Source organism: Saccopteryx leptura, chromosome 5 (assembly GCF_036850995.1).
Source record: "Saccopteryx leptura isolate mSacLep1 chromosome 5, mSacLep1_pri_phased_curated, whole genome shotgun sequence".
NCBI lineage: Eukaryota > Metazoa > Chordata > Mammalia > Chiroptera > Emballonuridae > Saccopteryx > Saccopteryx leptura.
Genome location: NC_089507.1, coordinates 160,575,410 through 160,598,379, shown reverse-complemented (window position 1 = coordinate 160,598,379; position 22,970 = coordinate 160,575,410). Strand labels below are relative to the sequence as shown.

General features: G+C 40.1%; 1 protein-coding gene across 2 annotated transcripts in view; it reads left to right on the top strand.

Annotated features, from left to right (window-relative positions):
* The window catches only part of SV2C (synaptic vesicle glycoprotein 2C), a 261,877-nt gene that overhangs the window by 27,377 nt on the left and 211,530 nt on the right, over positions 1–22,970 (top strand). Inside the window, exon 2 of one of the 2 annotated variants that reach the window (XM_066386344.1) lies at positions 18,595–19,272. The exons of the other annotated variant lie outside the window; for it this stretch is intronic. Coding sequence (XP_066242441.1) covers positions 18,693–19,272 — 580 coding nt within the window. The 5' untranslated portion in view covers positions 18,595–18,692. The remainder of the gene's footprint in view (positions 1–18,594; positions 19,273–22,970) is intronic. 2 annotated transcript variants of the gene reach the window in all.

The window sequence follows — 22,970 nt, the reverse complement described above, 5'->3', positions numbered from 1 at the left end:
CACCCAACAACTGTAAGTGGTGTCTCTCTGAACCAAATAGCAAAACATTTTCTAGCATGCATGTCACAAAGAACTTACTTTTATGTTTTATGAAATCTTTAGAATAGAATACTACTGAATAGAAGGAAAGCTATGGGAGTTCTTTGAAACCGCTAGAAAGGCTAGCTAGCTGGGAGTGGAGAAGGGAGGTCCCCTCTGCTCAAAATTAAGGGTGCAGAGTATCTTTGGTGGGCCTCCTCTTTGGCTGCAGGAACTGGGGGAATGAGTCTCCTCTCCGATGCAGCATCAGTAGAAATGCACTTTGGTAGAAGCTCTGTGTTTGCATGTAAAGTTAGTAAGCAGGACACTCTCTCAAGCAAAGGCATGTTCCTGAAGAACCTATTAATCTAATTCAGCAGACCCTTAGGGATTGTGGAGTTAATATTGGCCATCAACAGTCAAGCACCATCTCATAAGCCTCTCTGACTTATAGTAACTATGCTGATGGGTTCCCGGGCTGCGAGGTTGGTGTGCAGAAGTGAGCAATCGGGAAGGGAGCCAGCCTAACAGTCTGCCAACACAGACCTCACCATGGAGTTCTGCTGCTCTGTTTGCCTCCCTCTGTACACTTTATGGAGAAATTAGAAACTTCTGGAAGCCAGGATGGGATGAAACATCAGGAAGCAGGCACAGTGTTGCCTACTTGCCATCTTGCCATAAAGATGCTAGGAACATAAATGAAGTTTAGCATGGCTTGGCAGCTGAAAAACAGCATTCAGAGCCAGAGTCTTGGAGTTGGATTCACATTTCTTAGAACAGGCCCTTTGTGACTCTGGGCCATAGCCCTTACACCTCTCAACTTCTGTTTCTTTATACATAAAATCCATTCTAAATACAAATGAGGATTAAATGAGATAATGTGTGTCAAATTAATTTATAATTGTTAGTGTGCTGTACAGATGACACACCATAAATATATATCCCTGGACACCGAGGGCTAGGAGTTGAATATTGCCTGTACTACAGTTTCTGTTTTGTGGACTAAATGAGGACACATTTGGGGGAGGGGGAAAGAGACCACATAAACCTGATTGAGTCTGCTTACATTTAGAGAACCTTTTAGGATATTTTAAATCACTTTGACCAAAAGCTCTCACTTAAGTAAAAAAAATCAATTGAGAACAGATGAAACCATTCCCATCCAGGAGGAAAAACAATCTACTTACTGCACTGGTTTCTTTTGTCCTTCCAGACATGTTGGTTCAGTCCTCAAAGCCCATATGTCCCAAATTCTCTGGGAAAGCTCAAGTCACTGGTCACTTTCATAATGAGTCTTTCAAAATCTGGTTCATACAACTACTGGCAGTGCTTTCAAATAGAATCAAGTGTAAGGCGGTGTCCATGCTGAGCCCGTAGACCTTTCTGCCTTCTAGCAGGCTGGTGGAATGGACCTTCCCTGCTCCTCCAGGCTGGCCCTTTATGTGGACAGCCTTTCCCGCAGCATGCATTCAGATGTAATGTGGTTGGAGTCCCACTGGAGAGTGACTTCAGAGGGAATAGACTGCGCCTACTTCTTACTGGTCTCCTACCATCCATGCAGTCACCACTCAGCTTCTGCATTATTCTGCAGGCAGGCACTTGTAAATATATACTGCATTAAATGTTACCATGGCCTGGGAGCTATTTTTCTAATGGACCTTTGAATAATAAACTCCTTTACTGACTTTTTTATTTAGACCTGCCTTAAAGAATTTAGACCTATCTTTCTCAAACAATCACGTATGACTTTCTTATGACAATAGCAAAGGTGAATATGCATGATGAGTGCTTACAGTGACTACTTGTGAATCGTGTGGGATGGAACGAGGATAAAGAAAGGCACTTTTCCAGAAAGGAAATGAGTGTTGTCCTTTTCCCTGCCCTGTCATAATGTCCGGCGGTCACATTTCCCAGCAGTGTATTTCCATTTGCAGGGTGACCTCTGGGAGTATTATTATTAGATTCCAGAGCTGCTGATGGAGACTGGAAGATAAAGGCAAGCCTCTTCCTGTAGACCATGGTGGCCAAGGCAGAAACAGTGATGGCAGCACACTAATTTGCCTCCTAGAGATTAGACCGAGAAACATCAAAATTAATTTGCATTCTGGGATCATGCTAAGAGGCAGTGGTATTTATCCTGCCCCTGTATTGCGGGAAATGCGTGGATAGCAGGTGAAGGCCTCTCTCTTTCTTAGGGGAGCCTTCTTCTCCTTGTTGCCAGCCCCAATAAACATGTTTTCACTCAATGTGTCTCACCCCTGACCTTATCACTAATGTTCCCCAACACTAATCCTGAGAATGCTTATTTTGGAAGATATTTTGGAACACAGGATAGAATAAGATTCCCCCCTCTAGGAAGAAAGATGCACACAAAGAACGTGGCCATATTACAGGGTATTACAAGCCTTGTAAAAACAACAACAGAAACTTCAGTTTTGCTTAATTTAGTGTTCCACTCATTGATTTAACAAATAATTTTAGACCATGTCAGGCATTCCACTAGGTGCTGGTAATTAATTTAGCCAAGAACAAAACAGAAGTTTCTTTTCTCATGGAGTTTATAATTTGTAAAGTCAGACAATAAACAAATAAAAACTATATAAAGTGTCAGATGATAAGAAAGGTACTATGGGAACACTGCCTCAGATAATGTGATTTGGGGGGGCCTACATGGAAGTGATATTTGAGGAGAGACTGGAAGGAAGTGAAGGAGGAAGGCCAGCAGTTATCTGGGGAAAGAGCATTCCAAGCAGAGAGGATAGCAAGTGCAAAGGCCCTGAGGCAGAAGAGTGTTTGGAACATTGGAGTAGGCTGGGGTGTGGTAGAAATGAGACCAGAGAACAGGTGGGCCAGGCCATGTAGGGACTAAGGGAGTGGAAAGGAAGCCCATGGGAGGTTCTCAGCATGGGAGTGGTACTTTCTGCCCTACCTTGGGGAAACACTTCTCCAGTTGCTATTTGGAAAAGAGCCTCTAAGGAGCAATGCAGAGCCAGGAAGACCAGCGAGGGGGCCATTGCAGTATTCAGGTGAGACAGGATATTGGAGGGACCTGGTGCTTGACAGTGAAGGTGGTGAGAAAGTGACAAATGTATCCCATCTTATTTTTCCATAAACTCTTCTTTTGAGACACACATTTTAAATATCTTTTGGAATGCATTTTAGGAAACACTGTTGTGTATAATCAGATGTTGATCTTGTATTTCCATCAGTTATGAAAGTGCTTTCATACTTTCATTCCTGTGCTAACTTGTAGTGGATAACAATGTCACAGAGGTGAGACACCACAAAGCTAATGGAAGAAACTAAACATTGTAATTTTAACAAGTATGGTTTGGGTTGAGTTTGACTGTTGGTCCCAGAGGTGTGAGAGTCAGAGAAGGCATTGGAAATTCTTTCTTTTTCTTTTGTTCTGTATCTGACATAGATTTTTAAAATTATTTCACCATGTACTGAGTTCTTTTGATGACCTTTAATAAGCTAAGTCCTTGGTCTGTGAATGTTTACTTGCTTACCTTTTGCCTGGTAAACACAATTTAGACCCCACTCTATCCCATAATATCATAGGACCATGTGGCAGCACATATCTTTGATCACATTGTAAGATAATTAATTATCTGTTTAGTTGTTGGTGGTTCCACTAAATGGAAGATTCCCTGGTGACGAGGACCTATTCCTTTAATTTATGTATGCATAGAGTCTGAGGAGAGTCTAGTAGACCCTACTGTTGCATGGGTGAAAAGTAGCTGTTGGTAAAATGAGTGAATGAATGAGTGTCCAGGATAGCCTGGGGTGCCAAGAATATGAGATGAACCAAAACAAGGTCTCTTTCTCTAAAGAACTAGTCTGGTAGGTGGATGGATGACTCCTAATTTCCCTCGTGACCATGGCTTTCAGCCCAGGTCTGTTCTCATACACTGGTGGATTATTCAGTAGTGCACATGGGAGTAATAAAATCAAGAAGTACTTCCTGTCCCCTAATATCTAACTTATCAACCCAATTCCACAATTTACATGTTTTCTCGGACTAAGGAATTAAAAAAGAAAAACGGCAGGGAAGGGCAGAGCCCCTTAGCCATCCATTTGTCTGTTGTGTGCAAATTAGTTGAGGAGCTCTTTTCAACAATGACAGTAAAAAGGGAGGTTTTGTTGGAAAAGAGACAAAGGTGAGATGAGGGCATCCATTCACCCCTCAGCTCCCTTGATCATGCCACAGTATCTATTTCTAAAAAAACCCTGGGCAGAACATGGAACATGAAGTCAATGAACACTGCAGTTATCTTGCTTTGTGGGTCATGCTGTGGGTACCTGAGCACCCCTAAAACACTTTGTTCTTCAAGATGCACCCGCATTTAGTCACAGAATGCTGATGGAGGCATGAAGGAGGTCTCTGATACTTCCCTCCTAGAGGTGCAAGTAATGGGAATGAGCAGAGCATCCCTTGGGTATATCCTCTGGGCACTTTCTCATGAGCTTGCAGTTGCCACAGTAAACAAAGGCAGCTGCTTTTGTAGCCATCTCCCCAGGAACCTTGCAAAATGCAATATTTACTAAGGCAAACATGGACAAAGCAGAAGAGAAAATATGTCGTTTTCAGACATTAAAGGGAGTGCAGTACAAGCCTGGCGGGACGTGGGGGCATAGATCCTGTTGACGTCTGAGGGAGTTCATTAGCTGAGGTCCAGGAGAAAGTGTGTCACTGTTATCAATGTAATACGAGCCAGGCAGACTTGACAAATCTGGCTCTGCCTTTAAATTGCACTTAAACTCTGCAAATATGTTAATCACATTGCCTGATTTGCTCAGTAAAAGCAAGCTGAAACATAGGCCTGCTTCCTGGTGCTTTCCTTACATCTAAACCCCAGAACGTGTATCTCAGCAACAGCTCCCACTCAGGGTGCATCTTTTCTGAAAGAGGCTGCTGCTCCCCAGCCTGGGCTCCTAGCTGGAGAAGAGCATAGTCAACCTAGGTTTAATAGTCATTTTTCCTTTCAGAAAGGGACTGGCCAACATTATTGCCACTGGACAATGAATTTTATTTAAATACATTCTTCTAGTCCGCTTTAATTTCAAGTAAACTAGCACTTACTGGGTTAGAGAACAGGTACCAAGCTTTGCCTTTTGCTGTGATTTTATTTAATCTTCCCAAGAGCATTTTTATTTCCTATTTTTACAGACAATTCAATTGAGTAATGAAGACCATAAATAACTTGCCTGGTGTCACAAATCTAGTAAGTAGCAAAAGCAGTATTGGGACCCAAGTATGTGTCTCACTAACAAGATCACTGTTTATGTCTAATCATTTCGGTCATTATTACATGTCTAAGACAGCTGTTTGCTCGAGGGATGCTGTGATATTTTTACATGAATTTAGGAACAACCATGTTCTTTGTTCCCCTGAGATGGAGAATGGATTGTATGATTCTTTTAGTGTCCCTTCTTTGGGTCTAAACAATTGCCTGACACCAGTATTTCCCTAGCTCCATGGTTAACTTTTAAATATGCAAGATACAACTATCTCAGTTATAATTGTCTGGGTCTGTTTCCTTTTCCTCTGTTTCCAGTGATGGGCAAGCAGAGAAACTGAAACTAGTCTCACTTTGAAATAGCTCTGATGAGAGAGAGAGTGAATGTGGAGAAGGATAAATGACCACAGGTCTTATTAAGCACCTACCACATTTAACTGTGGAGTTGCAATTTGATTACTTGGTCTATACTGCGGAACTCTTTAATTTTTTTCAGCTATCCTTCTCCATCCTCAAACCTTTCTTTAAAGACATTCCATAAATACTGCCTGTATTTTGAAGTTGTCATATTATCAGATGATTGTAGTCAGAATAAAGATAATAATGGATGTGAAGGAGCAGGGCTCATGAGAGTTAAAGAGGAGGTATCTCCAGTGTTCAGGTAGATCGGGTGTTATTAAGCTACTTTCTTTTAGATCCCTTACTGTAAACCCCCCACTTAGAGTAAAACCAAGGGCCCTTACTGTGGCCCTCAAAGCTATTTATGATCTGTTCCCAGCCACTTCCTTCATCATCCCTCCCTGACTGCTCAGCCACCTGGTATCCTTGCCTTTCTCCATCTGAGGTCTTTGTTCTGGCTGTTCTGCGTCAGGAAAGCTCTGAGTCCTTCGGAAGCAGCATGGCTTATGGCCTGGCCTTCATCAGGCTTCTACTCAAAGGTTCCTGCCTTGATTGCTTCTCTTAGAATAATAGCATCGGCACTCTCTAACCCTGCGCTGGCCAATGTGTTAGAGATTAGCCAGGCATGGTTATGTAAATGTAAGTTTTTGGCTTACTTTTATTGGACAGAACAGATATAGAGTGTTTCCACCACCACCAGAAGTCCTGTGGGACAGTACTGCTCTAAACTCTTACCCTATTTATTTTTATCTGTAGCACTTACCATTACATGAAACTATGGATTTACTTGTTTTGTTGCCTGTCTTGTCACTGGAAAGAAAGCTCCCTTCAACCAGAAGCTGTGTGTGTTTTGTTGAACCTCTTGTTTTCAGCTCCTTGAAGAGTGTGTGGCATATAATAGGAGCTTAATAAATACATGATGAATGAATGGTTGCATCTTTTGGAGGTCATATTTTAATTGCAGGGAAGATAAAGAAAGTTATTAAGGGAGGTCACTCTCCTACTCTTCCTGTCTTTGAAAAGCCATTGTGTTAACCCATGTGCTTCCAAGAAGGAATTCAGTTCCTAGTTTTATTTCTCTGAGTTTCCCTCACCTGATTCACAGGTACCCAGTGAAAGAAACAGAACTGACCACATTCACACTGAGTGGTTATTACTGCAGTCATAGATGGTCAGTCTCTGTGTAATGCCAGGGAAAGCTTCTGCCAGGATGTCTTTGGTCATTTCAGGGAAGAGAATATCTTGCTATAACTTACAGGTAAGAATTGTGAACAACAGTTTTGTTACTGATTATGCTTAATAATGCAAATTGCTTTGACACTCCTCAGGCATCTGGTTTCCCCAGAGGCTAACAGGATCCTGGCAGCTACTTAGGGACTAGAATCCATGAGCACTGCATTCTTTCAGGCTACACTGAAGACACCCCAAGTCTCTTGCCAGCTTTGCCAAGTTGCTTCTTTTAATACTTTACCAGAGAAGGGCCCAGTTGTATAGAAGGGTCTAGAGAGGAAAGCTGGCTAGGGCTGTCAGCACGGTTCAGAGCTTTCTCTATATGAATTCTCCTCAATCAAGCTAACTCAGCACTCGTAGCTCACATTATAGTCCATGGTCAGAATTGAGCACCTCTGTTCCCCACTGAGAAGGATGTGTTACCATAAGAAAGGGCATGCTTCCCAGCCCACTGAATGGATCTGACAGAAACTGAAGTTTGTGGCCAAAATATGCATCATGGTTCTAAGAAGCCAATAAACAAATATACTATTAAATTTTATAAACTTTAAATATGTATATATTTATATCTGTAAATACATCGTCTTTATAAAATAATTTGAGTATTCAGAAGAAAATGTCAGTTACATAAAAGACTTGAATAAATACATATTTTTGGGTGAAATGACTATTTTAAGACTTTTGATTCCCTTAAAAATAATTTGAAATCAGTATAATTCTGTTAAAATTTAAATGAAAATTTTAACATAAATTCTTAGCATAATTTTAATTCAAATTTGGAAGAGAAAGTAGATGAGATGCAAATATGTAAATATTTGCAAGGGATGAGTCATGAGGGCCACAGGCACTGATAGATATTAAATTTATAACAAAGTGATAAAAATCAAAGCTAAATAGTAGGAGGGCAACAGTAGATAAATATATTGGACAGAATTAAAAACTGAGGTACTGATACATATAGGAATTTTGTCTTTTATAAAAGGAGCATTTACATAAGTGTTTCTGAGATATTTGATTACTCAGTATTAAAAATTCATTTTTCACACAATATAGCAAAATAAATTCCAGAATTAAATATTAAACAATGAAACCAAAGTGAATTAGAATAAATATAGATGAATATTTTGGAAATTTAGGATGGCATTAATAAATGACTAAGGCAGAAAACATGAATGAAGAACCTTTTAATGGACTCTATAAATAGTTTAATAGCTTTACACGGCAAAAACACCATAGACAAGACCATCTGAGAAAAGTATTTACAACATATATGACAAAATAGTTTAGAGCCTTATTAGATAAATAACTCTTAAAATTCAATAAAAAAAGACTGTGTATTAGTTTCCTAATTCCTTTGCTGTTGCTTAACAAATTACTACACTGAGTGGCTTAAAACACAGAATTTTCTTCTCTCACAGTTCAAGACGATGCATGGCTGCACTCACTTCTTAGCCTCTTCCAGTTTCTAGTGGCTCCAGGTATTCCTTGGCTATGACTGTATAACTCTAATGTCTATGCCTTCATCCTCATATGGCCTTCCCTTCTATGTTTGTGTCTTCTCTCCTCTGTTATAATAACACTTGCATTGGATTTAGGGTCCATCCAGGGTGATATCAACTCAAGATCTTCAACTTAATTACACTTTTTTACAAATAAGGTCACATTCATAAGTTCTGGAGGTTAGGAGGCATGGATGTATCTTTCTTGGGGCCATCATTAAACCCACTATAAAACTCAATACAAAAATGGGCAAAGGATAAAAGATTTCACAAAGAAAGAGATGCTTGATTTTACTAGTAATCAAATCAAACTTAAAATGATAAAACAACACTTTTCTTTAATTTACCAGAAATTTCAACTACTAATTTCCAGTATAGGTGAGAACACAGAAAATAGGGGCTGTTCTACATGCTTCTGGAAGTTATAAGTTGCCACAACCTTTCTGAGGGACAATGATTTCTATATAGAAATCTCTGCCTCCAGGAATTCTCAGCACACACAGAGGTGTGCATCACTACATTATTAACAAGACTAAAATAGTGTAAACAACCTAAATGCACAGTGATAGGAGACATGTTAAGTGCATTATAAAGTATACCACAAAAATAGTAGAAGAAAATGTACAAGCATTAGAAATTTTTCAATATAAAATATATAATTGAAGCAAGTTGTAACAGTGCCAACCTCTAGGTCAAGATGGTGGATTCAGCATATTTTAAAACCTATTCCACATACATGGCTGATATATCAAAGTATTATTTAGGTAATAGCTTACTGTAAAACAAAAAGAAATTCTCAAGTGCCAGAAAGTAGCATGTAGGAGCTGGCACTGTTCCTTCCAAGTTGTGACCAGGATATGGTTAGCAGGCAAGCTTGGACCCAGGAACACACAGCCCATTCCCACTTGGAAGAAAGGACAGTCCATAACTGTCCATTATAGACATGGCTGAAAAAATATCACCCACCTGTGATGGAAATTCTGAGCCTACCAGTATCTTTGTAAGTAGCTGAGCTACTGATGGAAAAACTAGTTCAGATCTTTGTGAAACCTGTGAGGATCTAGCAGGGCAAACTCAAAACCCTGTCGGAAACACAGAAACCAACTCAAAGGAAAGTCCTACACTGACAGGCCCAAGCAAGAGGATCCCTATAGAACTGTAGTTCTGAATTCTTGATCTGGCCTCAGGACCCATTGTCCACTCTTAAAAATTATTAAGGACAAAAAGAGCTTTCATCTTTGTAGGTTATATCTATTGATATTTACTATATTAGACACTAAAACTGAGAAACTTTTCAAAGACAAGAAATTGCAACTATCCATTCCATTAACCATCAGAGCAATGTCACCACACATCATTCAGCCTCTAGGAAATGCCGCTATACACTCATGGAAAAAATGAGTGAAAAAGTCAAATAGCATCTTTTTATTGTTATCAAAATTATTTTGAACTTGCAGATTCTTTAAAAGGTCTTGGGTTTCTTGGAATCTCCAGACCACACCTTGAGAACCACTGCTATGGAAGATGTGTTCACAGCCAAGAATTACTAAGCATGTAATGAAGTTCTGTTCTATTTGAGATAGTCTACTAACCCAGTGAGTAGGGAAATTCACACCTGAAGAGGTAGAGATAATAGAATAGCCTAGAAGGACTTCAAATCTAAATTACAGTATGATCTAAATTAATCACATGTTCATGTCTCTGCATAACCTGAAGACTGGAAATATAATTGCTAATTGTTAAGAATGGGAATCTCTGAGTGGCAGAAATACATACTTTTAAAAAATTCTTTGTGACTTTCTGAATATTTCAATTATTAAGTGTATTTTAGTTTTGTAATCAGAAAAAACATTGCTGTACTAGGTTGACTTCAGATAGTTCTTCAAGAAAATATTGATCAGTTTGACTCAACTGAGAATATTCCTTCTAGCAAGAGGTCTAAGACCTTCAGAAAAGTTTACATACATGAACAGGCTTGTTATTTGGAGCAGGCTTTTAGATTTCACTAATGTGGAATTTGTAGAGGTTTAGACAACTGCTGAGGCCATGTTACCCTGGGTTAGAAGAGCAGTTCTTCATAAAGAAAATTAATTGTGTCAAAATTGCATAAAGAGTAGGTTAATATAATTAAAATTTATATTTTTCAGGCTCTGGAATGACTTATTACTTGAAAAGATGCAGATATGCTAAATACTCTTTATTTTCATAGCAAGTCTGTTTAAAATCATGAAGTTACATTTTGAAAACTTACCAGTTTTTGATAGACTTGAAAGAAATACTGTATTTCATTTTAGAAATATTATTTAATGTAGACTTTCTGCCTTTCATCTTGCTTCCCTCAATTAATTCTAATTAGTAAGTTTTGTGGTGTTTTATAATAGAGACAGTCAAATTGTAAAGGGTCTTGGTGTTTATCTTTATACAACTCTTCCCTGAGTGTGTAATGAGAAGTGCTCAGTGGTGTCATGTTGAGGGCAGGGTTAGGAAACTGGGGAGACAGTTGGGTGACACATTTAAACAGGTTCTTTATAACAAACTTTGTGTTGTGACTCTCCTCGAGAAGGATAGATGAACTGTAAGATAGAAATGTCCCCAATTTATTTTCCTATAGCACCTTCTTCTCTCAGAGCACCTTGCAGAACCACAGGCTGCAGATTGCACTGTGAGGAAATACTGACCTGTGAGTTGGCCCTCTATGGTGCTGGTGTCCTTGTTTCATAACATTGCTCTTCAGTGTTTTATTTTGCCAGCTTCCCGTTTCAGAGAGCTTATGTTCTAATAGGGAATACCATAGTATTCATGGGTAAACCATAAATGAGACATGACTGAATGCCAGGGGGAAACTAACCATGCTTAACTGGGAAGGTGTGATTAGGTTGAGCAGTAATGAAAGGAAATTACCTCATGAAAATGTGGCTTTAGAACTGCACTTTGAAGAATGGGAATTTACACAAAAGTTTAAAGGATTGGAGGACAAGAGGCATCCTTCAATGATAAGTGTGATGTCCAAGATTTGGACAGACTGGGATGATAGATCAGTATCTATTCCCTCATCTCAAAATGTGCTCTTCTCCCTCCCAAAAGCTTCTTTTAAGAATACTGTCTTACTGCAGATACAGGGTACTGCATTTTAACTCTGGTCTTTCAATACCCTCTGGTATTCAAATTCCCTCACTATTACACAAAGTTAGACTGCATACAGTAGTGATGTGAATGTTTTTATAGGGTACTTAAAGCTCCTACAAGGCCTTCTCATCTTTCTGCTGCCTGCAGGCCACCTGTCTCCAGGCCACCAACATGCATATGCTGACCTTTTTCATGGAATTAATATATATAATGTCCAGAGGTTTCAAACCTGTGCTAAATAAGTACTTCAATAAGCGTTTCCTGCTAGAATAAGCGTATTCATAATCTAGAGGGTGTACGGCCCCAAGTCTCTTGGACTATGTTCTTCTAATAATCACTGGAGCATTTTATTGAATGTAAAGTATACCTCAGTGCAATAAATTTAAGCATTTTTTTAAATCACCATTTTTGGTTACATATGAATCAACTTAAAGGTATCTAGTTATTTGCAATCAACCCTACTTACAATGTGGGTGGGGAATATTATATATATGTTGCCTTTCTTTATGATATTAATCATAGATAAAAGTATATATCAGTTTGGAGTGATGCATTATAGTGTCCCTCAAATTATTTCTGGACTTATTTCAAATTTGGGATAGTCACTTCCTTGTCCTTTTATTTTAATGAAGCCTTGTTTTATGACATTATCATAATTTCATCACATGTGATTATTTTTATGTTATATCTTATAAAATATGGAAAGTGATATGGCCCTTATTGGGGCGGCTGGTGTGCTCTGCTATAGTCTTGGCCAAAATGATACAGCACTGAGTTTAGGTGGAACTTTATTTCCACTTCTCAGGTTTCCACTGAGGTCAGGAGTTTTCACTGTTCCCCGGGAGAGACAAATGTGGGAAACACACTTGCAGATTCTCCCTGACCCACCCATACACGTCCCCACAGGTAAGACAAAGTGATTTCTCTGGTGAATTTGGGGAAAGACCTTGGCCTGCTGGCCTCAAACCTAAGGGAGATCCACTACGTGCGGTGTGGACAGTTCCCTGGATAGCCTCTCCCACCCACCTCAAGAAGGAGTCCTGCGTGGTCCAGCATGCCTGGACTGGGAAGAAGGTATGGAATCAGGGATGAAGTGTGGACATAATTCTCCAGCAGCCAGCATTCTATTGCCATTTGTCTTCTGGGTTGAATGTCTCCAACAGATCTGAATTAGCAAGAAAAGAGGGTTGTAATTTCATGAGCCCCTCTCCCCAATTCCAACACACTAGAATATGCAAGTACTTTAGAGCAGTGGTCCCCAACCCCCGGGCCGCAGACCAGTACCGGTCCGTGGGCCATTTGGTACCAGTCCACAGGGAAGAATAAATAACTTACATTATTTCTGTTTTATTTATATTTAAGTCTGAACGATGTTTTATTTTTAAAAAAGACCAGATTCCTTCTGTTACATCTTTCTAAGACTCACTCTTGACGCTTGTCTCAGTCACGTGATACATTTATCTGTCCCACCCCAAAGGCCGGTCTGTGAAAATATTTTCTGACATTAAACTGATCCATGGCCCAAAAAAGGTTGGGGACCACTGCTTTAGAGGATCCTATAGCCAGGTGTGGAAGTGGGGGCCGTCTTTAACTACAGCTCTGCTGTTTCCCATCTCTAGTTCCATCACATGCTCCCGTTGTCACTAAGAGTAGATGTAGTGGGTACTCAGAGTAGGGTTGTCTGAGTTTGAATTCTTACTGAGCAGGTTCATGTTTCCTCATCTGTAATATGGGGGTTTTAAAAGTACCCACCACATAGGACTGTTGAGTGGGTTATTTTTGTGCATTAATACCTCTGAAGTGCTTAGCACATGGACAACATAATAATAGAGGATCTATTATTGTTGTTATAATTGCTTCATGAGGATACAATGTTATTAAAGCTGCTTAAATATAATTACTAGAAGGATGGACTTTCTCTGAATCCAGAAGATTCTAGAATGATTTGGAGAAGGAGATGTATCCAAGATCTCCTTCTGGCATTGGTGGTTATGAGGGAGAAAGCTGAAGGAAGGACTGGGATCTGGGCACAGAGTGGGGCAGCTAAAAGAAACACCTGTGTGCACGTGGGCTGTGCATGACGGGAACATGTGTGGGGCAGTTTTGAAATAGCATTGGTGTTATGGGTAAAGACTGTTTGGCATAAACCATGAAAGAAAAAAGGAATTAAAACCTGTCTTGTCAGAATGACTCTCATTTATGTGTATAACTTACAATTTGTGCAAAGAGACTGACACACAATGATTGTGCAGATCATTAAATATACCAGATAAACTTTGCTGTAAATATTTTTGGGTGGTGATGGCCACTTCTGTAAAATGTTGGGGTTTTTTTGTTTTTTTTGGGTTTTTGTTTGTTTGTTTTTTTCTGAAGCTGGAAACGGGGAGAGACAGTCAGACAGACTCCCGCATGCGCCCGACCGGGATCCACCCGGCACGCCCACCAGGGGCGAAGCTCTGCCCACCAGGGGGCGATGCTCCGCCCCTCCGGGGTGTCGCTCTGCCGCGACCAGAGCCACTCCAGCGCCTGGGGCAGAGGCCAAGGAGCCATCCCCAGCGCCCGGGCCATCTTTGCTCCAGTGGAGCCTTGGCTGCGGGAGGGGAAGAGAGAGACAGAGAGGAAGGAGGGGGTGGGGGTGGAGAAGCAAATGGGCGCTTCTCCTATGTGCCCTGGCCGGGAATCGAACCCGGGTCCCCCGCACGCCAGGCCGATGCTCTACCGCTGAGCTAACCGGCCAGGGCCTGTAAAATGTTTTTAATCAGCTGTGGACCCTACCATTAATTTGGTTTGTAGGGCATCTAAACAAGTTTTATTAAATGTCTATTGTAAGAGATACTATTAATGTTCTGCCCAGATAGAGCCTCTTGGATCCCTTTCCTTCGTTGTTGTCTCTGAGCTCTCCTCTCCTGGCTGCAGCATGCCTTTGCTTCTACCAGCCAGTGGGCCACCTCTTTAGAGGACTGCCCATGGTTCTACTGGGACTGCTTTTGGTGTAGAGAGCTGGAAGTGCCTATAGTCCATCTTCACCTTTGAGTGGCCCTTAGTCAATAGTGGGTAGTGTCGGAAAATGAAAGCTCTAAGGTATAACTATGCTCCTGAGTTATTCAGAATGATAACTGAGGATCAGGCTGAAGCTCACTCCATGGGACTCTGCCTAACATAGAAGCCCTGCTTCAACTGTCCCCTCCCTTACCACCTTTCTCCATTGCCTCACCAGTTCTTTTTTAATAAATGATTTATGCCTGATTTCTCATCACTCGGTCTCCTTCTGGGAAACTTGAAATAAACACATTTTATATATGTCAAATTCTGTCCTGAACACAATATACACATCAACTCGTTTGATCCTCACTATGCTGACGGTAATTACCATCACTGTTATTCCCTGGAGAAGTGCACTGACTGGAGTGAAAGAGAAGGGGCAGCATGGACTTCTCTGAGGTTGTTAGACGTTTGTCACTTTGCCTTCTCTCCTGTCCTCCTGGCCCACTGATATCTCATGTAACGTGACTATGTTGTCTTCTGAAGTACAGCCACCATCCTAGGATAGTTTGTTTGAACATACAAGACCATATTTTGGAATTAGTATTCATATAAATCCCACCACTGATGAAACATATCACAATAATTCTCCTTTTAATTTTTTCATTAAAATGGTGCATAGAACATATTATTCAGTTCATATTATTCAGAACCTTCAAGTTAGCAAAGAGACTATAAAATCATTTTTGTACTCGAAAAACAAGTGCCCAGAAAGACTAGGAAGGATGCTACTATATTTATTGATAATAAGACCCAGCCAAAGCCCCGTGAGGGGCAGATGGGAATTAGAGGCAAGCCTTTGGGGTCAGATGCACCTGAGCATGAGTCCCAGCATCTCTCTGACAAGCTTTGTAACCTTAGGCTAATTAATTTTCTCACCTGTAGAATGGAGACTATAATATTCATTCTGTAGTATTAAAGTAAGAATTAAATAAAGGAATAAAAGAATATATATAAAGTTCTAAGCATAATGCCTGACATAGAGTAAGTATGAAACCAAACCTTTATAATTTTTTCATTAAAATGGTGCATAGAACATATTATTCAGTGACTCACCCCAAAACAGAGGTATATTGTTTGCAGACACTGATGATACAATATGCAACTACTCCTGAACATCCTCGTAGGCCGCAGCTGCTGTGCATGCCACACTTTGAGCTATTGCTTTAATGCAGCCATGACCTTCCATCTCAGATACCAATTTGCCATGTTCCTGGTGATCTCTGGAATGAGCCAGGCTTTTTTTCACTGTTGCATTTACCAGAGGTAAGAATAGCCATAGACTACAACTCTGCCCCTGAATTCTCTGCCCCCTAGGCAGGCAACTTACTAAGATTGCTTAGTAAGGATGGTACAAACTTGTTCTCTTGTTTGACATTTTATTTGGGTAACATTGTTGATCACATGCAGTTGTAAGAAATAACACACAGAGATCTCCTATACCCTTCTACCCTTCACCCAGTTTTCTCCAGTGGCAACATCTACAACCCTCTGATTTTACACAGAATTTTAAAATAAGTATTTATATCTGCCCTTATTTATACAAAAGTATGGAATACTCTTCTTTGCTTTGATAAGACTACAGACTGCAGGACCCAGTCTCTTCCATCAAGCATCTGAGAGTCATCAGAGCCTGGATTTGGGGCATGAGGCGCAAAGAAAACTTACACACACATTCTTTGTTTTGTGCCAGAGTAAGATTTTTACAAAAAGCTGTTTTCAAATCTGAAGTGTGTGTGTGTGTGTGTGTGTGTGTGTGTGTGTGTGTGTGATAGAGACAGAGAGAGAGACAGAGACAGAGAGAGAGGAGGGACAGATAGGGACAGACAGGCAGGAAAAGAGAGAGAGTCTCACCACCTCCTGGTCAGGCAAAAACTGAAATGTTGAGTTGTAAAATTCTTTTTATTTTTTCATTGCTCACATGACTGGATTATTTAGGGTGTTAGAATTATGTACTTCTCTAACATAAATATGATGTTCTAGACATCATGCCTGTCTTCTATCTAGAGTGGCTCCACCACAAGGACTTTTGGGGGGGTAAGAGCCCCTCAAAGCATGTTATAAGAATATTTATGTCTGAGAGCAAAAGCAGAAAAACCAAATGCAGTGAGTGTATTTACTATTAATTTTTTTTTAAAAGCGATTGCAGAAGCTTTCCATCACTGGCAGGCACTGCCATTCTGCGTGTGGATCCGGGGGTGTTTCTGGCCGCTCAGGCTCCACTCTCACACTCTCAGGCTTTGGATCTGGCTTCCCGGTGTGTAAGGTGCTGTTGTGCAGGGGAAGCTGCTGGTGTGCAGTGTCAGACATGATCACCGATTCATGTGTTACAGAGCAGTTGGCTTCACTTACTGTGTGAAATGTTTTCATTTTGCTTTCGCTTTTTACAGTAGGAAATGTCTCTTCTTCTCCATCATTGCTTATTTTCATTCTCCCTTCCCTTTTTTCTTGCCTCCTTCTTGAATTTATGAGCACTCCATCCTCAACCTCTTGTCTTACTGCCTTCCCTTTGTATTTATCTTTTGACTCTCATGAATCACTCCCTTCCCCTGACTCTGAGCTCTGCAAAAAGAAAGAAAAAGGAAAACAAACAGAAAAATCCTTTATTAAGACATTAGGCAAAAAAAAAATCTTGTAGTCATATGTTTATTTTAATTTTATTTTGTCATCTTCCAAAACACAGGTCTGTGCAGAGCTATGCCTCTGTTTTGCCTATAAGGTATTTGTTGGTATTCAGTGGTAATGATGCACAGTCCCTTTATAAACAAACATCTTTTTGTCTTTATTGTTTGGTTTGTTTGTGATGTTTGAGCAGTTTAAATGTATGTTTGTAATAGCCACTTACCAAGAATTTCATACTCGATGCAAAAGGAAGAAGTAGCAATGACGATCACATAAGTCAGTGTTGGAATGCTGCCTCAGCATAGGGCTTAGGGATTAATGATGGGGGAAAATGAGTTTTTCACCTTTATATAAATCTAAGTACAAGGGTAAACCTAACATTGGTTCACTTGGGCCACCAAAAGAAATAGCTCAGTGGACAAGTAAAAGATGAGTTACACTGAGATCAGCCCAAATGTAATAAGCCAAAACCTAGGAGGAGACTGTCAGTGAGAAAGGAAACCCAATGATTGGTCAGGACAAAGTGGGAGGGAGGGTATGTGCATGTGAACATGTGTGTGTGTGGTGGGGGGGGCAGGGTGTCCAGAGATGAAGAAGGTAGAGACAGAGCCTAGACTATTTATAGTGTGGGGTTGTGAAGGGACATTGCATGTAGCTTACCTGATCCTACTGTCTTGGGGGTGCTTTCTGAAAAGGCATACCACCTAGTGAACAAGCCAAATGTTCTTATTCAGTGATTATCAAAGGCATCTGTGAAATCATGTGATGAACTCTGCCAATTTACTACTGACACTACTGCTATTGTAGGGGAAAATACTCATTGTCAGTTTTGGGTCCCCTGTGAGTCTTTGTTTCATTTATAGGAAGGAAATACAATAAAAGTAGAGGGGAAATACAGTTCACAAATATACAAATGATTTGATAGCACTGTATATAGGGCTGTCAATATTTTGTTGTTGTTGTTCTTGTTCTTTTCTATGTGAGGCAATAAAGCCAGATAGGATTGTTCTCATATTCCGGTATTGCCTTTGTAGTGTGTGTATATGTGTGTGCACAATATTATTTTTCTCAGTTAGGGTGTATCTTTGTAGCACTTTCAAAATATGTTGGATATACTTTGGAAGGTGACAAATATCTTGTTTTATTATCAGAGGAATGCCTGTGCATTCAATGCAAAGTTACATAGGGATCCTTAAAGACAAAACAATAGTAATAACAGTCAAGACTTCCAGTGCTGATCACACTTGAGCAGAGAACCAGCATCTACTGTGCATGTGTATGGTGATACCAAAGAAAAGAAATGCTAAGAATGTGTTTTAGTCTGAGGGGGCAGTGCAAAGACATCATGAAATAGATGGTGAAAAAGACACAGAATGGAATAATAAATATCTCCTGTGGTTTTTCTTTTTTTGCAGTTCCTTTTAAACCCAAAGTGGATGATGCTGTCAGGGCTGAACCACTGAACAGTCTGTGAACAATTCCTATCTTCTCACTGGCCATAAGTTGAGATAAGATGGAAGACTCTTACAAGGATAGGACTTCACTGGTGAAGGGTGCCAAGGACATTGCCAAAGAGGTGAAGAAACAAACAGTAAAGAAGGTGACTCAAGCAGTGGACCGGGCCCAGAATGAATACACCCAGAGGTCCTACAGTCGATTCCAGGATGAAGAAGAGGACAATGACTATTACACACATGGAGAAACCTATAATGAGGAGGCCAATGATGATGAAGGCTCCAGTGAAGCGACTGAGGGTCATGATGAAGATGATGAAATCTATGAAGGGGAGTATCAGGGAATCCCCACTATGAACCAAGAGAAAAACAGTATGGTGTCGATAGGGCAGCCCAAGGGCGATGAGTACAAGGATCGACAGGAGCTGGAGTCAGAGAGGAAAGCTGATGAGGAAGAACTAGCTCAACAGTATGAGCTGATAATCCAAGAGTGTGGTCATGGCCGTTTTCAGTGGGCCCTTTTCTTTGTCCTGGGCATGGCCCTCATGGCAGATGGTGTGGAGGTGTTTGTTGTTGGCTTTGTGTTGCCCAGTGCTGAAACAGACTTATGCATACCAAATTCAGGATCCGGATGGCTGGGTAAGTGCATCAAGTCAGAGAGACAAATTCTGAAACTAGTTTATTTGTTGGACACAGTTAACAAATAGAATAAATACATTTTATCTAGAGCAATGTATTTTTTTCTGACAGCATTGTGAAAAATTTTAAACATACAAAGGAATCATCAAAAGACTTATCCATATATCCACCACTTATATTCTATAGTTAACATTTATTATATTTTCTTTATCAGCTCTATTTATATCTACCCATCAATCTGACTTATACTTTCATACACTTCAATGTAAGTTAAATATATATATTTTAACATATGCTATGATAAATGTTACATTGGTTTATCTTTTATTAACTTCCAAAGGTATGCCCTTGGAAGTTGATAAAACTGTTATATGAAACTTATTTGACATGTTTCTAAATATAGAGGTTAATTATATGAAATTCTGACAAGTGTGATTTCAAATTCCAAATTTTAAGTTTTATGTGTAATCATATGGTTTAAATACTTTGAGACTCTGCTAATTTTTATTTTTCTACTAACCTATGTGTATGTTTTCTTGTTAATTTTTTTCAATTAGTCGTATTCATAGATTTTTCTTTGCATGACTTTTTCTATCTTTTTTAGAGTTCATACCTTTGTGCCTAAACTAGAAAAACTTTATATTCTCATAGGATTTAAAAATCTATTTCAAATCATATTAATATTTCAATGATATGTATTAAAATAATATGGCCTCCCTATAAAATATCTAGATAGCAGATTTGTAATTTGTTATAAAGTTGCCATGCACTCAAGATTCCTATTGTTGCAAATCTGTCATTAATACACCCACTTATTTCCCTTGTGCAGTGACTGTAAGAAGGCAGAGAAACATGTACGCAGCAGACTATCCCCAACAACTTATGAGTCTATTTCAAACGCTTGGTGCCTTTTGCTAAGCATACCTCAGAGAAAACGTTTATGTGCATATTAAATCTTTATGTGTTTCAGAGTCTGTGCAAGAGAATAAGAATAACTGTTATCTCACTTTCCAAGGGACTTTTTAAAACTGAAACTTGCAAAACCAAAATATACAACTCTTTTTTGTAGAAGCCTTGTCACTTCATTAAGAAATGTTATACTCATAAGTGACATCAGAGATATGGTGCCGTGAGGGGTGCTCCTGATATCTCCCTGAAATTTTAACAAATTCAACAACTAGAGACAAAAAAAAACAATCTCAGAAGCATCTGAAATACACATACAACAAACAAGGGTACAATTGGGCGAAAAGGTGGCTGAATATACAATCTACTCTGAAGGAAATAAGATGGAGAACAGAGTATACCATTTTCCTCACTGATCTAAGGAAGGGTTACTTTCACGGACCTGAGAGGAAAGGAGGGCTGGGGGAGAGGGAAGAAGCTGGACTAGGGCAGACGATCAAGCTGGGGAGAGAGCGCACTGGCAGCTCAGCCTGAGATTGCAGATGTGGAGCTAGTGCAAGAGGCAGACTCTGGCAGAGGTGGGCAAGCGGGTTGCCTGTGGAGACCAGGACCAGAATGGCTTTGGGCTTTGTTCACTCCTGGTCTGCAATTACTGGCAGTGTGCAAGTGGCTCCACCTGGCACTTCTGGCATGGATGTGTACGTTCACGAAGGGAGGGGCTAGGCCGGAAACTCTCAGCAGTGGACTTTTGCATGGGCTGTAGCCAGAGTTTCTGTGTGGTCCTCACACAGGAAGTGAGCAAGGACAGATCACTAGGCCTGGACCTGTCCGGGCGAGGTGCTTCCACCAGCCGATACAGGTTACAAAGCACATTCTTGCGGAGCAGACCTGAGGAAGTGGTGGGGGCTGGGTGCTGGGCAGGGCTCGCAAGCAACTTGCTACAGGCTACCAAACAAGGCACTAGGGAGAAGCCTATGGAGATAAAACCCATGGATCACTGAGGCAAAGTAGACATACCCAGGGACCCTTAGAAAGGAACCTGACCCACAGTCAGCTCACTGCCCTGCCTGCTTATGCTGGCGGCTCTGGTTGAAAAACCCTTACCCAAAACTGTCCTTTGAGTGGACCTGGAGGAGAGACTTGGCAGCTCTTAGGGCCTTTTGCTCTGTAGGCAGTGGCTGGGGCATCTTCCCACCAGCCAATACAGGTTGCAAAGTGCATTCCCATAGAGCAGACCTCAGAGAGCACTGCGGAAGTGGTTCAGACTGGGCTGTATGATTCCTAAACAGGGCACAAGGGAAAAAACCCCGGGGAGAGTAGACCTGTGGAGCACTGAGGCATACCAGACATGCCCAGAGGCTCTTAGAAAGACACCTGAAAAGCAATCAGCTTCCAGCCCTACCTGCTTATGCTGGTGGCTCTGGCTGGCAAAGCCTTACCCAGAACTGTGCTTTGAGCAGTGCTGAAGAGAGGACTTTGCAGCTCTTAGAGCCTCTTTCTCTCCAAATAGTAGCTGGGGCAACTTCACAGCTGGGTCCCCAGGCTGCTGGCTCAGGAAGGAGAGACATAGGGAAAGGCACTGGGAAACCTGACTCTCCCATTGTCAGAGCCTGCAAACCCTAACAAGCCCCACCTACCAATAGGACTGAGGTCTAGTTTATGTCATCACTATAGTGACACATCAACTACAAATCTCTACTCAAGAGTGCCACAGGGGCAAAACCTGGGGTACAGCGCCACCAGCCAAAAAGAGAAAGAAGAAAGAAAAAAGAAGATAACCACTCAAAACCAGGAAAGAATCACATTTTTTATAATTTTTTTCTGTATTTTTCTTTTTTTTTTTTTTCCACCTTGGTCACTTTATCCTCTTTCCATTTTATTCTTTCCTTTTCATTTTAAACTTCATTACCCATAGGTGTTACATTTTCCATTCTTGTTTTTTTTCTATGCAGGTTACATTCCAAAAACCTTAACTCTTTTTTTTCTTTTTGTTTCTTTTTATCTCTTTCACTTTCTCTCATTCAATCGTCATTCACAAACAAATTATTGTGGGGGGATTCAAATATTTTCTTTGTAGCATTTGAGTGCTTTTTACTTTGTTTTTTTTATCTCTTTATCATTTCCCCCAACTTCAGCTCTCCATTCTATGTAGTTTTTGTTCCAAGTAATACAATAGAATTTTAATTTTTCACTGAATTTTTTCAATTATTTCTTTTTTTCTTTCTCTTTCACTTTTTTTCTTATTTGATCATTATTTACAAACAAATCATTTTATCCTTGATTCAAATTTTTTATTTGTGGCATTTTGTGTGTTTTTACTTCATTTTTATCTCTTTGTAATTTCCCCCCAACTCTGGCTCTCTGTTCCATGTAATTTTGATTCCACTTAACACAATAGAATTTTCATGTTCTCATTTTATTTTATCATCTCTTATTAGTGTTATTAACAATACCACTCTCAAATGCCATTAAGGAAAAATCAAATATCATGGATATTGACAAAACACAGAGATGTAGCTCAGATAGATAAGAAACAATTATAGAAAAATACTTCAATTGCTTGGAAATCTTGGAGTTAAATGACAGAGAATTTAAAATTGAAGCCCTAAAAATACTCAGGGAAATACAAAAAAATAAAGAAAGGCAATTTAAGGAGCTCAAAAAAAATTCAATGAACAAAAAGAATACATCACCAATGAAATTGAAACTTTGAAAATGAATCAAACAGATATGAAAACCTCAACTCATGAACTGAAAAATGAGGTAACAAACTTAGCTAACACAACAGGCCA